Consider the following 14,197-nt stretch of genomic DNA (forward strand, 5'->3'; position numbering starts at 1 on the left):
TCTGCAGTAGCTCCTTACTAGCTCTCCACTAGCTCCTTACTAGCCCTGCACTAGCTCCTTACTAGCCCTGCACTAGCCCCTTACTAGCTCTCCACTAGCTCCTTACTAGCTCCTTACTAGCTCCTTACTAGCCCTGCACTAAATCCTTACTAGCTCTGCACTAGCCCCTTACTAGCTCTGCACTAGCTCCTTACTAGCCCTGCACTAGCTCCTTACTAGCCCTGCACTAGCTCCTTACTAGCTCCTTACTAGCCCTGCACTACCTCCTTACTAGCTCTGCACTAGCCCCTTACTAGCTCTGCACTAGCCCCTTACTAGCTCTGCACTAGCTCCTTACTAGCTCTGCACTAGCCCTGCACTAGCTCCTTACAAGCCCTGCACTAGCCCCTTACTAGCCCTGCACTAGCTCCTTACTAGCCCCTTACTAGCTCTGCACTAGCCCCTTACTAGCTCTGCACTAGCTCCTTACTAGCTCTGCACTAGCCCCTTACTAGCCCCTTACTAGCTCTGCACTAGCTCCTTACTAGCCCTGCACTAGCTCCTTACTAGCTCCTTACTAGCCCTGAACTACCTCCTTATTAGCTCTGCACTAGCTCCTAACTAGCTCTGCACTAGCTCCTTACTAGCTCTGCACTAGCCCTGCACTACCTCCTTACTAGCTCTGCACTAGCCCCTTACTAGCTCTGCACTAGCTCCTTACTAGCTCCTTACTAGCCCTGCACTAGCTCTGCACTAGCTCCTTACTAGCTCTGCACTAGCCCTGCACTACCTCCTTACTAGCTCTGCACTAGCCCCTTACTAGCTCTGCACTAGCTCCTTGCTAGCTCCTTACTAGCCCTGCACTAGCCCTGCACTAGCTCCTTACTAGCCCTGCACTAGCCCTGCACTAGCTCCTTACTAGCCCTGCACTAGCCCTGCACTAGCTCCTTACTAGCCCTGCACTAGCCCTGCACTAGCTCCTTACTAGCCCTGCACTAGCTCCTTACTAGCTCCTTACTAGCCCTGCACTAGCTCCTTACTAGCCCTGCACTACCTCCTTACTAGCTCTGCACTAGCCCCTTACTAGCTCTGCACTAGCCCCTTACTAGCTCTGCACTAGCTCCTTACTAGCTCCTTACTAGCCCTGCACTACCTCCTTACTAGCCCTGCACTACCTCCTTACTAGCCCTGCACTAGCTCCTTACTAGCTCCTTACTAGCCCTGCACTAGCCCTGCACTAGCTCCTTACTAGCCCTGCACTAGCTCCTTACTAGCCCTGCACTAGCTCCTTACTAGCCCTGCACTACCTCCTTACTAGCCCTGCACTAGCTCCTTACTAGCTCCTTACTAGCCCTGCACTAGCTCCTTACTAGCCCTGCACTAGCTCCTTACTAGCCCTGCACTAGCTCCTTACTAGCCCTGCACTAGCTCCTTACTAGCACTGCACTAGCTCCTTACTAGCCCTGCACTAGCTCCTTACTAGCTCCTTACTACCCCTGCACTACCCCTACACTACCCCTGCACTAGCCCTGCACTAGCTCATTACTACCCCTGCACTAGCCCTGCACTAGCCCTGCACTAGCCCTCCACTAGCCCTCCACTAGCCTTGCACTAGCCCTCCACTAGCCCTGCACTAGCCATGCACTAGCCCTGCACTACCCCTCCACTAGCCCTGCACTACCCCTCCACTAGCCCTGCACTAGCCCTGCACTAGCCCTCCACTACCCCTGTACTACCCCTGTACTACCCCTGCACTAGCCCTGCACTAGCCCCTACACTACCCCTGCACTACCCCTACACTACCCCTACACTACCCCTGTAATACCCCTGTACTACCCCTGCACTAGCCCTGCAATACCCCTGCACTACCCCTACAATACCCCTGCACTACCCCTACACTACCCCTGCACTACCCCTACACTACCCCTGTAATACCCCTGTAGTACCCCTGTAATACCCCTGCACTACCCCTACACTACCCCTACACTACCCCTACTACCCCTGCACTACCCCTGCACTACCCCTGCACTACCCCTGCACTACCCCTGCACTACCCCTGCACTACCCCTGCACTACCCCTACTACCCCTGCACTACCCCTGCACTACCCCTGCACTACCCCTACACTACCCCTGCACTACCTCTACTACCCCTGCACTACCCCTGCACTACCCCTGCACTACCCCTATACTACCCCTATACTACCCCTGCACTACCCCTATACTACCCCTATACTACCCCTGCACTACCCCTACACTACCCCTACACTACCCCTGCACTACCCCTATACTACCCCTGCACTACCCCTACACTACCCCTACACCCCTACACTACCCCTGCACTACCCCTGCACTACCCCTACACTACCCCTATACTACCCCTGCACTACCCCTACACTACCCCTACACCCCTACACTACCCCTGCACTACCCCTACACTACCCCTACACTACCCCTACACTACCCCTGCACTACCCCTATACTACCCCTGCACTACCCCTACACTACCCCTACACTACCCCTACACTAGCCCTGCACTACCCCTACACTACCCCTGCACTACCCCTGCACTACCCCTGCTACCCCTACACTACCCCTTTACTACCCCTATACTACCCCTGCACTACCCCTGCACTACCCCTGCACTACCCCTGCACTACCCCTGCACTACCCCTGCACTACCCCTGCTACCCCTATACTACCCCTACACTACCCCTGCACTACCCCTACACTACCCCTACACCCCTATACTACCCCTGCACTACCCCTACACTACCCCTACACTACCCCTACACTACCCCTGCACTACCCCTGCACTACCCCTGCACTACCCCTGCACTACCCCTGCACTACCCCTACACTACCCCTACACTACCCCTACACTACCCCTACACTACCCCTACACTACCCCTGCACTACCCCTACACTACCCCTATACTACCCCTGCACTACCCCTGCACTACCCCTGCACTACCCCTACACTACCCCTGCACTACCCCTGCACTACCCCTACACTACCCCTACACCCCTACACTACCCCTGCACTACCCCTACACTACCCCTACACTACCCCTACACTACCCCTGCACTACCCCTACACTACCCCTACACCCATACACTACCCCTGCACTACCCCTACACTACCCCTACACTACCCCTATACTACCCCTACACTACCCCTACACTACCCCTACACTACCCCTACACTACCCCTATACTACCCCTATACTACCCCTATACTACCCCTATACTACCCCTACACTACCCCTACACCCCTATACTACCCCTTTACTACCCCTGCACTACCCCTTTACTACCCCTACACCCCTACACTACCCCTACACTACCCCTACACCCCTATACTACCCCTATACTACCCCTACACTACCCCTATACTACCCCCACTACCCCTACACTACCCCTACACTACCCCTACACTACCCCTACACTACCCCTACACTACCCCTACACTACCCCCATACTACCCCTGCACTACCCCTACACTACCCCTACACTACCCCTGCACTACCCCTGCACTACCCCTGCACTACCCCTATACTACCCCTATACTACCCCTGCACTACCCCTGCACTACCCCTGCACTACCCCTATACTACCCCTACACTACCCCTACACTACCCCTGCACTACCCCTGCACTACCCCTGCACTACCCCTGCACTACCAAGGCAACTGAAAGCTGAGTAGGATATGACCTAGTTTTTATGAAGAACTTAAAACCGCAGCTAGACAGCCTGGTGGTTCGTAAAAACGTTATTGGTCGATGTTAATGAGAATGGACACAATGTTCTCTCCCAAAATAGTTGACTTGTCATTACCTGGCAGATATGACGGGTTTTAAGAGGTTGGTGTGTTTTTTCTGTGAACACTTATATTAGGGTTTTCTATTAACTGTTTATAGTGTGTCTATATAAATGTTTCATTTATAAGAATAACCTGGTGTTACAGTCAACAAGGAACCCTTTACTGAGGAATAACCTGGTGTTACAGTCAACAAGGACCCTTTACTGAGGAATAACCTGGTGTTACAGGGAACCCTTTACTGAGGAATAACCTGGTGTTACAGGGAACCCTTTACTGAGGAATAACCTGGTGTTACAGGGAACCCTTTACTGAGGAATAACCTGGTGTTACAGTCAACAAGAACCCTTTACTGAGGAATAACCTGGTGTTACAATCAACAAGAACCCTTTACTGAGGAATAACCTGGTGTTACAGGGAACCCTTTACTGAGGAATAACCTGGTGTTACAGTCAACAAGAACCCTTTACTGAGGAATAACCTGGTGTTACAGTCAACACGGAACCCTTTACTGAGGAATAACCTGGTGTTACAGTCAACAAGAACCCTTTACTGAGGAATAACCTGGTGTTACAGTCAACACGGAACCCTTTACTGAGGAATAACCTGGTGTTACAGTCAACAAGAGCCCTTTACTGAGGAATAACCTGGTGTTACAGTCAACACGGAACCCTTTACTGAGGAATAACCTGGTGTTACAGTCAACAAGAACCCTTTACTGAGGAATAACCTGGTGTTACAGTCAACAAGGAACCCTTTACTGAGGAATAACCTGGTGTTACAGTCAACACGGAACCCTTTACTGAGGAATAACCTGGTGTTACAGTCAACAAGAACCCTTTACTGAGGAATAACCTGGTGTTACAGTCAACAAGGACCCTTTACTGAGGAATAACCTGGTGTTACAGTCAACACGGAACCCTTTACTGAGGAATAACCTGGTGTTACAGTCAACAAGAACCCTTTACTGAGGAATAACCTGGTGTTAGTCAACAAGAACCCTTTACTGAGGAATAACCTGGTGTTACAGTCAACAAGAACCCTTTACTGAGGAATAACCTGGTGTTACAGTCAACAAGAACCCTTTACTGAGGAATAACCTGGTGTTACAGTCAACAAGAACCCTTTACTGAGGAATAACCTGGTGTTACAGTCAACAAGGACCCTTTACTGAGGAATAACCTGGTGTTACAGTCAACACGGAACCCTTTACTGAGGAATAACCTGGTGTTACAGTCAACAAGAACCCTTTACTGAGGAATAACCTGGTGTTACAGTCAACAAGGACCCTTTACTGAGGAATAACCTGGTGTTACAGTCAACAAGAACCCTTTACTGAGGAATAACCTGGTGTTACAGTCAACACGGAACCCTTTACTGAGGAATAACCTGGTGTTACAGGGAACCCTTTACTGAGGAATAACCTGGTGTTACAGTCAACAAGAACCGCTTTACTGAGGAATAACCTGGTGTTACAGTCAACACGGAACCCTTTACTGAGGAATAACCTGGTGTTACAGTCAACACGGAACCCTTTACTGAGGAATAACCTGGTGTTACAGTCAACAAGGACCCTTTACTGAGGAATAACCTGGTGTTGCAGTCAACAAGAACCCTTTACTGAGGAATAACCTGGTGTTACACACTATATTATACTATACCACATCACTATACCACTATACTATACCAATATACTATATTATACTATACCACACCACTATACCATTATACTATACCAATATACTATACTATACTATACTATACCACATCACTATACCACTATACTATACCAATATACTATACTATACTATACCACACCACTATACCATTATACTATACCAATATACTATACTATACTATATTATACTATACCACATCACTATACCACTATACTATACCAATATACTATATTATACTATACCACACCACTATACCATTATACTATACCAATATACTATACTATACTATACTATACTATACTATACCACACCACTATACCACTATACTATACCAATATACTATATTATACTATACTATACCACACCACTATACCACTATACTATACTACTGGTTAGGGACAGGCTGCTGACCTGTGGTCTGGTGCGGAGCAGCTCCTGATGTTTCAGTCTCAACCTCTCCTTCTCCATCTGCAGCTGCTGGAGCCTCATCTGGTTGTTGCCCCCCATGACTCCTCTGCTCTCGGGACTGGAGGGCAGTTGGCCCCCCTGCTTACCTGGGGCACTCTGGGTGATACGCTGCTGGTTCAGGCCTACAGAGGGGAGAGAGAGAGAGGTTCATTATTTCACAAAGAGTATATCGTCAGGTGAAACTGACCTCTTGTGTCCAATCATTGTCATAACACTACAATGTGAAACTCAGTGACTCCTACTGATGCATGGGACTCTCGTTACCAGTTTATAGAAATCAACAGATATGACCCTAACCTGAAGGTAGCTAGTGTGGGTGTTGTAGGTAGCTAGTGTGGGTGTAGTAGGTAGCTAGTGTGGGTGTAGGAGGTAGCTAGTGTGGGTGTAGGAGGTAGCTAGTGTGGGTGTAGTAGGTAGCTAGTGTGGGTGTTGTAGGTAGCTAGTGTGGGTGTAGTAGGTAGCTAGTGTGGGTGTAGGAGGTAGCTAGTGTGGGTGTATAAGGTAGCTAGTGTGGGTGTATAAGGTAGCTAGTGTGGGTGTATAAGGTAGCTAGTGTGGGTGTAGGAGGTAGCTAGTGTGGGTGTATAAGGTAGCTAGTGTGGGTGTATAAGGTAGCTAGTGTGGGTGTAGGAGGTAGCTAGTGTGGGTGTAGTAGGTAGCTAGTGTGGGTGTAGGAGGTAGCTAGTGTGGGTGTATAAGGTAGCTAGTGTGGGTGTATAAGGTAGCTAGTGTGGGTGTATAAGGTAGCTAGTGTGGGTGTAGAAGGTAGCTAGTGTGGGTGTAGGAGGTAGCTAGTGTGGGTGTATAAGGTAGCTAGTGTGGGTGTATAAGGTAGCTAGTGTGGGTGTAGGAGGTAGCTAGTGTGGGTGTATAAGGTAGCTAGTGTGGGTGTATAAGGTAGCTAGTGTGGGTGTTGTAGGTAGCTAGTGTGGGTGTATAAGGTAGCTAGTGTGGGTGTATAAGGTAGCTAGTGTGGGTGTAGAAGGTAGCTAGTGTGGGTGTAGTAGGTAGCTAGTGTGGGTATATAAGGTAGCTAGTGTGGGTGTTGTAGGTAGCTAGTGTGGGTGTTGTAGGTAGCTAGTGTGGGTGTAGGAGGTAGCTAGTGTGGGTATATAAGGTAGCTAGTGTGGGTATATAAGGTAGCTAGTGTGGGTGTAGGAGGTAGCTAGTGTGGGTATATAAGGTAGCTAGTGTGGGTATATAAGGTAGCTAGTGTGGGTGTAGTAGGTAGCTAGTGTGGGTGTTGTAGGTAGCTAGTGTGGGTGTAGGAGGTAGCTAGTGTGGGTGTAGGAGGTAGCTAGTGTGGGTATATAAGGTAGCTAGTGTGGGTATATAAGGTAGCTAGTGTGGGTGTAGTAGGTAGCTAGTGTGGGTGTAGAAGGTAGCTAGTGTGGGTGTAGAAGGTAGCTAGTGTGGGTGTAGGAGGTAGCTAGTGTGGGTGTAGGAGGTAGCTAGTGTGGGTGTAGAAGGTAGTTAGTGTGGGTGTAGGAGGTAGCTAGTGTGGGTGTAGGAGGTAGCTAGTGTGGGTGTAGGAGGTAGCTAGTGTGGGTGTAGGAGGTAGCTAGTGTGGGTGTAGGAGGTAGCTAGTGTGGGTGTTGTAGGTAGCTAGTGTGGGTGTAGGAGGTAGCTAGTGTGGGTGTTGTAGGTAGCTAGTGTGGGTGTAGGAGGTAGCTAGTGTGGGTGTAGAAGGTAGCTAGTGTGGGTGTAGGAGGTAGCTAGTGTGGGTGTTGTAGGTAGCTAGTGTGGGTGTAGGAGGTAGCTAGTGTGGGTGTAGGAGGTAGCTAGTGTGGGTGTAGGAGGTAGCTAGTGTGGGTGTTGTAGGTAGCTAGTGTGGGTGTAGGAGGTAGCTAGTGTGGGTGTAGAAGGTAGCTAGTGTGGGTGTATAAGGTAGCTAGTGTGGGTGTAGTAGGTAGCTAGTGTGGGTGTATAAGGTAGCTAGTGTGGGTGTAGGAGGTAGCTAGTGTGGGTGTAGGAGGTAGCTAGTGTGGGTGTAGAAGGTAGCTAGTGTGGGTGTATAAGGTAGCTAGTGTGGGTGTAGGAGGTAGCTAGTGTGGGTGTAGGAGGTAGCTAGTGTGGGTGTATAAGGTAGCTAGTGTGGGTGTATAAGGTAGCTAGTGTGGGTGTAGGAGGTAGCTAGTGTGGGTGTATAAGGTAGCTAGTGTGGGTGTATAAGGTAGCTAGTGTGGGTGTAGAAGGTAGCTAGTGTGGGTGTAGAAGGTAGCTAGTGTGGGTGTAGGAGGTAGCTAGTGTGGGTGTAGGAGGTAGCTAGTGTGGGTGTAGAAGGTAGTTAGTGTGGGTGTAGAAGGTAGCTAGTGTGGGTGTAGGAGGTAGCTAGTGTGGGTGTAGGAGGTAGCTAGTGTGGGTGTAGGAGGTAGCTAGTGTGGGTGTAGGAGGTAGCTAGTGTGGGTGTTGTAGGTAGCTAGTGTGGGTGTAGGAGGTAGCTAGTGTGGGTGTTGTAGGTAGCTAGTGTGGGTGTAGGAGGTAGCTAGTGTGGGTGTAGAAGGTAGCTAGTGTGGGTGTAGGAGGTAGCTAGTGTGGGTGTTGTAGGTAGCTAGTGTGGGTGTAGGAGGTAGCTAGTGTGGGTGTAGGAGGTAGCTAGTGTGGGTGTAGGAGGTAGCTAGTGTGGGTGTTGTAGGTAGCTAGTGTGGGTGTAGGAGGTAGCTAGTGTGGGTGTAGAAGGTAGCTAGTGTGGGTGTATAAGGTAGCTAGTGTGGGTGTAGTAGGTAGCTAGTGTGGGTGTATAAGGTAGCTAGTGTGGGTGTAGGAGGTAGCTAGTGTGGGTGTAGGAGGTAGCTAGTGTGGGTGTAGAAGGTAGCTAGTGTGGGTGTATAAGGTAGCTAGTGTGGGTGTAGGAGGTAGCTAGTGTGGGTGTAGGAGGTAGCTAGTGTGGGTGTATAAGGTAGCTAGTGTGGGTGTATAAGGTAGCTAGTGTGGGTGTAGGAGGTAGCTAGTGTGGGTGTATAAGGTAGCTAGTGGGGGTGTATAAGGTAGCTAGTGTGGGTGTAGGAGGTTGCTAGTGTGGGTGTTGGGTGATTTGGGTGATTTGGCTGCTGTCAATAGAGGATGTTGCCAGGGTGATTTGGCTGCTGTCAATAGAGGCTGTTGCCAGGGTGATTTGGCTGCTGTCAATAGAGGCTGTTGCCAGGGTGATTTGGTTGCTGTCAATAGAGGCTGTTGCCAGGGTGATTTGGCTGCTGTCAATAGAGGCTGTTGCCAGGGTGATTTGGCTGCTGTTCATAGAGGCTGTTGCCAGGGTGATTTGGCTGCTGTCCATAGAGGCTGTTGCCAGGGTGATTTGGCTGCTGTCCATAGAGGCTGTTGCCAGGGTGATTTGGCTGCTGTCCATAGAGACTGTTGCCAGGGTGATTTGGCTGCTGTCCATAGAGGCGGTTGCCAGGGTGATTTGGCTGCTGTCCATAGAGGTGGTTGCCAGGGTGATTTGGCTGCTGTCAATAGAGGCTGTTGCCAGGGTGATTTGGCTGCTGTCCATAGAGGCTGTTGCCAGGGTGATTTGGCTGCTGTCCATAGAGGCTGTTGCCAGGGTGATTTGGCTGCTGTCCATAGAGGATGTTGCCAGGGTGATTTGGCTGCTGTCCATAGAGGCTGTTGCCAGGGTGATTTGGCTGCAGTCAATAGAGGCTGTTGCCAGAGTGATTTGGTTGCTGTCAATAGAGGCTGTTGCCAGGGTGATTTGGTTTCTGTTAATAGACGCTGTTGCCAGGTTGATTTGGCTTCTGTCAATAGAGGCTGTTGCCAGGGTGATTTGGCTGCTGTCAATAGAGGCTGTTGCCAGGGTGATTTGGCTGCTGTCAATAGAGGCTGTTGCCAGGGTGATTTGGCTGCTGTCAATAGAGGCTGTTGCCAGGGTGATTTGGTTGCTGTCAATAGAGGCTGTTGCCAGGGTGATTTGGCTGCTGTCAATAGAGGCTGTTGCCAGGGTGATTTGGCTGCTGTTCATAGAGGCTGTTGCCAGGGTGATTTGGCTGCTGTCCATAGAGGCTGTTGCCAGGGTGATTTGGCTGCTGTCCATAGAGGCTGTTGCCAGGGTGATTTGGCTGCTGTCCATAGAGACTGTTGCCAGGGTGATTTGGCTGCTGTCCATAGAGGCGGTTGCCAGGGTGATTTGGCTGCTGTCCATAGAGGCTGTTGCCAGGGTGATTTGGCTGCTGTCCATAGAGGCTGTTGCCAGGGTGATTTGGCTGCTGTCCATAGAGGCTGTTGCCAGGGTGATTTGGCTGCTGTCCATAGAGGATGTTGCCAGGGTGATTTGGCTGCTGTCCATAGAGGCTGTTGCCAGGGTGATTTGGCTGCAGTCAATAGAGGCTGTTGCCAGAGTGATTTGGTTGCTGTCAATAGAGGCTGTTGCCAGGGTGATTTGGTTTCTGTTAATAGACGCTGTTGCCAGGTTGATTTGGCTTCTGTCAATAGAGGCTGTTGCCAGGGTGATTTGGCTGCTGTCAATAGAGGCTGTTGCCAGGGTGATTTGGCTGCTGTCAATAGAGGTGGTTGCCAGGGAGATTTGGCTGCTGTCAATAGAGGCTGTTGCCAGGGTGATTTGGCTGCTGTCAATAGAGGCTGTTGCCAGGGTGATTATGTTGCTGTCAATAGAGGCTGTTGCCAGGGTGATTATGTTGCTGTCAATAGGGGATGTTGACAGATCTAGATAAGCTAAGAGGAGAAGAGAGAGACCAGTGATAGAAAGAATACGTGATCAATATAAAAGGGTTTGGTGGCGAGACACGGACAACTAAGACATCCTAAAAGTTCAGGAGCCAGTTGTGAGTACGTTTACATGCACAGTAATACTTGGATATTAAACAGGTTATGGCTGAAGGCTGAGTACGGCATTAGTCATGTAAACACCATACTCTGCTTATCTTAAATCGGCGTACGGTCAAAATCTAAGTAAGCATGTAACGATTAAAACACCTGGTTCTCAGAGCAATCTTTCAAATGATTAGGACATGTGAACCCCTTAATCAGAGGTACAGCGGAGTATTTAATCAGAGTTATAGCAGTGTATTTAATCAGAGTTATAGCGGAGTATTTAATCAGAGTTATAGTGGTGTATTGAATCAGAGTTATAGTGGTGTATTGAATCAGAGTTATAGTGGTGTATTTAATCAGAGTTATAGCGGTGTTTTAATCAGAGTTATAGCGGAGTATTTAATCAGAGTTATAATAAAGAGTTATAGCGGTGTATTTAATCAGAGTTATAGCGGAGTATTTAATCAGAGTTATAGTGGTGTATTAATCAGAGTTATAGTGGTGTATTTAATCAGAGTTATAGTGGTGTATTTAATCAGAGTTATAGCGGTGTTTTAATCAGAGTTATAGTGGTGTATTTAATCAGAGTTATAGCAGTGTATTTAATCAGAGTTATAGTGGTGTATTTAATCAGAGTTATAATAAAGAGTTACAGCGGAGTATTTAATCAGAGTTATAGTGGTGTATTTAAATCAGAGTTATAATAAAGAGTTACAGCGGAGTATTTAATCAGAGTTATAGTGGTGTATTTAATCAGAGTTATAATAAAGAGTTACAGCGGAGTATTTAATCAGAGTTATAGTGGTGTATTTAATCAGAGTTATAATAAAGAGTTACAGCGGAGTATTTAATCAGAGTTATAGTGGTGTATTTAATCAGAGTTATAGCAGTGTATTTAATCAGTTATAGTGGTGTATTTAATCAGAGTTATAGCGGAGTATTTAATCAGAGTTACAGCGGAGTATTTAATCAGAGTTATAGTGGTGTATTTAATCAGAGTTATAGCGGAGTATTTAATCAGAGTTACAGCGGAGTATTTAATCAGAGTTATAGTGGTGTATTTAATCAGAGTTATAGCGGAGTATTTAATCAGAGTTACAGCGGAGTATTTAATCAGAGTTATAGTGGTGTATTTAATCAGAGTTATAGCGGAGTATTTAATCAGAGTTACAGCGGAGTATTTAATCAGAGTTATAGTGGAGTATTTAATCAGAGTTATAGCGGAGTATTTAATCAGAGTTATAGTGGTGTATTTAATCAGAGTTATAGTGGTGTATTTAATCAGTTATAGTGGTGTATTTAATCAGAGTTATAGTGGTGTATTTAATCAGAGCATGTGCTAGCACGAGCAGCAGGAGCTTCCTTCTAGTGAAATGACAAACTGTCCGAATAAAATATGCTTCCCAAAAATAACATGGTCACTGTGGTTTATATTAACGTTGATTTGGATTGGTGGCTTATCCAAGTCCCATCAGGTAGCCTGATTTCAGATGTGTCCATGGTAACAGGATCAGGTAGCCTGATTTCAGATGTGTCCATGTAAACAGGATCAGGTAGCCTGATTTCAGATATGTCCATGTCAACAGGATCAGGTAGTCTGATTTCAGATGTGTCCATGGTAACAGGATCAGGTAGCCTGATTTCAGATGTGTCCATGGTAACAGGATCAGGTAGCCTGATTTCAGATGTGTCCATGTAAACAGGATCAGGTAGTCTGATTTCAGATGTGTCCATGGTAACAGGATCAGGTAGCCTGATTTCAGATGTGTCCATGTAAACAGGATCAGGTAGTCTGATTTCAGATGTGTCCATGGTAACAGGATCAGGTAGCCTGATTTCAGATGTGTCCATGGTAACAGGATCAGGTAGCCTGATTGCAGATGTGTCCATGTAAACAGGATCAGGTAGCCTGATTTCAGATGTTTCCATGTAAACAAGATCAGGTAGCCTGATTTCAGATGTTTCCATGTAAACAAGATCAGGTAGTCTGATTTCAGATGTGTCCATGTCAACAGGATCAGGTAGCCTGATTGCAGATGTGTCCGTGTCAACAGGATCAGGTAGCCTGATTTCAGATGTGTCCATGGTAACAGGATCAGGTAGTCTGATTTCAGATGTGTCCATGTAAACAAGATCAGGTAGCCTGATTTCAGATGTTTCCATGTAAACAGGATCAAGTAGTCTGATTTCAGATGTGTCCATGTTCAGAATTATTAGGGAAATCGTTCTGGCAAAGCATATAAATGTTTAAATCAAACTATTATATTAATCTGACTAATTTACAATAAATCTCCTTATTGTGTGCATATAATCGTACTCACTGTAACGCTGGTCTCACTTGGGAATTAGATTTGATCTGAGATTAGTGCAGGTGTAAATTTAGGAGGATTTGCGATGGAAAATATTTTCCATGGTGTGAATAAAAAAGAAAGCCTGTATATTTGTCAAATTGATGTGTAAATAAAATATACAACTTTTTTTAAATGATCAGTGGTCTTAGTGGTCTTTAATGGAAAGTGTTTGGGAAAATGTGCCTGTCACTCAGCTGCTGGCCCCACACAACCACTGGAAACGATGAGTAATTCACAAGCATGACATCACCAAGCAGCTGCCAACAAGGTGTCAACTTCTGTGCTGAAGTGCTGTGATAGCAGACGAGACAGAAAACACACAGAGTGCTGAGATAGCAGACGGGACAGAAAACACACAGAGTGCTGTGATAGCAGACGGGACAGAAAACACACAGAGTGCTGCGATAGCAGACGGGACAGAAAACACACAGAGTGCTGCGATAGCAGACGAGACAGAAAACACACAGAGTGCTGAGATAGCAGACGAGACAGAAAACACACAGAGTGCTGAGATAGCAGACGGGACAGAAAACACACAGAGTGCTGTGATAGCAGACGAGACAGAAAACACACAGAGTGCTGAGATAGCAGACGAGACAGAAAACACACAGAGTGCTGAGATAGCAGACGGGACAGAAAACACACAGAGTGCTGCGATAGCAGACGAGACAGAAAACACACAGAGTGCTGAGATAGCAGACGGGACAGAAAACACACAGAGTGCTGCGATAGCAGACGAGACAGAAAACACACAGAGTGCTGCGATAGCAGACGGGACAGAAAACACACAGAGTGCTGCGATAGCAGGCGGGACAGAAAACACACAGAGTGCTGCGATAGCAGACGAGACAGAAAACACACAGAGTGCTGCGATAGCAGACGAGACAGAAAACACACACAGTGCTGAGATAGCAGACGGGACAGAAAACACACAGAGTGCTGAGATAGCAGACGGGACAGAAAACACACAGAGTGCTGAGATAGCAGACGAGACAGAAAACACACACAGTGCTGAGATAGCAGACGGGACAGAAAACACACAGAGTGCTGCGATAGCAGACGGGACAGAAAACACACAGAGTGCTGAGATAGCAGACGAGACAGAAAACACACATCACAGATACAGTTAACCGAA

At 47.6% G+C, this 14,197-nt stretch overlaps 1 protein-coding gene across 1 annotated transcript in view; it reads right to left on the minus strand.

Annotated features, from left to right (window-relative positions):
- yap1 (Yes1 associated transcriptional regulator) overlaps positions 1 to 14,197 on the minus strand; it is a 128,422-nt gene that overhangs the window by 8,059 nt on the left and 106,166 nt on the right. Inside the window, exon 5 of the mRNA XM_055878329.1 lies at positions 5,888 to 6,066. Within this exon, the coding sequence (XP_055734304.1) occupies positions 5,888 to 6,066 (179 nt within the window). The remainder of the gene's footprint in view (positions 1 to 5,887; positions 6,067 to 14,197) is intronic.

This window comes from Salvelinus fontinalis, chromosome 23 (genome assembly GCF_029448725.1).
Source record: "Salvelinus fontinalis isolate EN_2023a chromosome 23, ASM2944872v1, whole genome shotgun sequence".
Taxonomy (NCBI): domain Eukaryota; kingdom Metazoa; phylum Chordata; class Actinopteri; order Salmoniformes; family Salmonidae; genus Salvelinus; species Salvelinus fontinalis.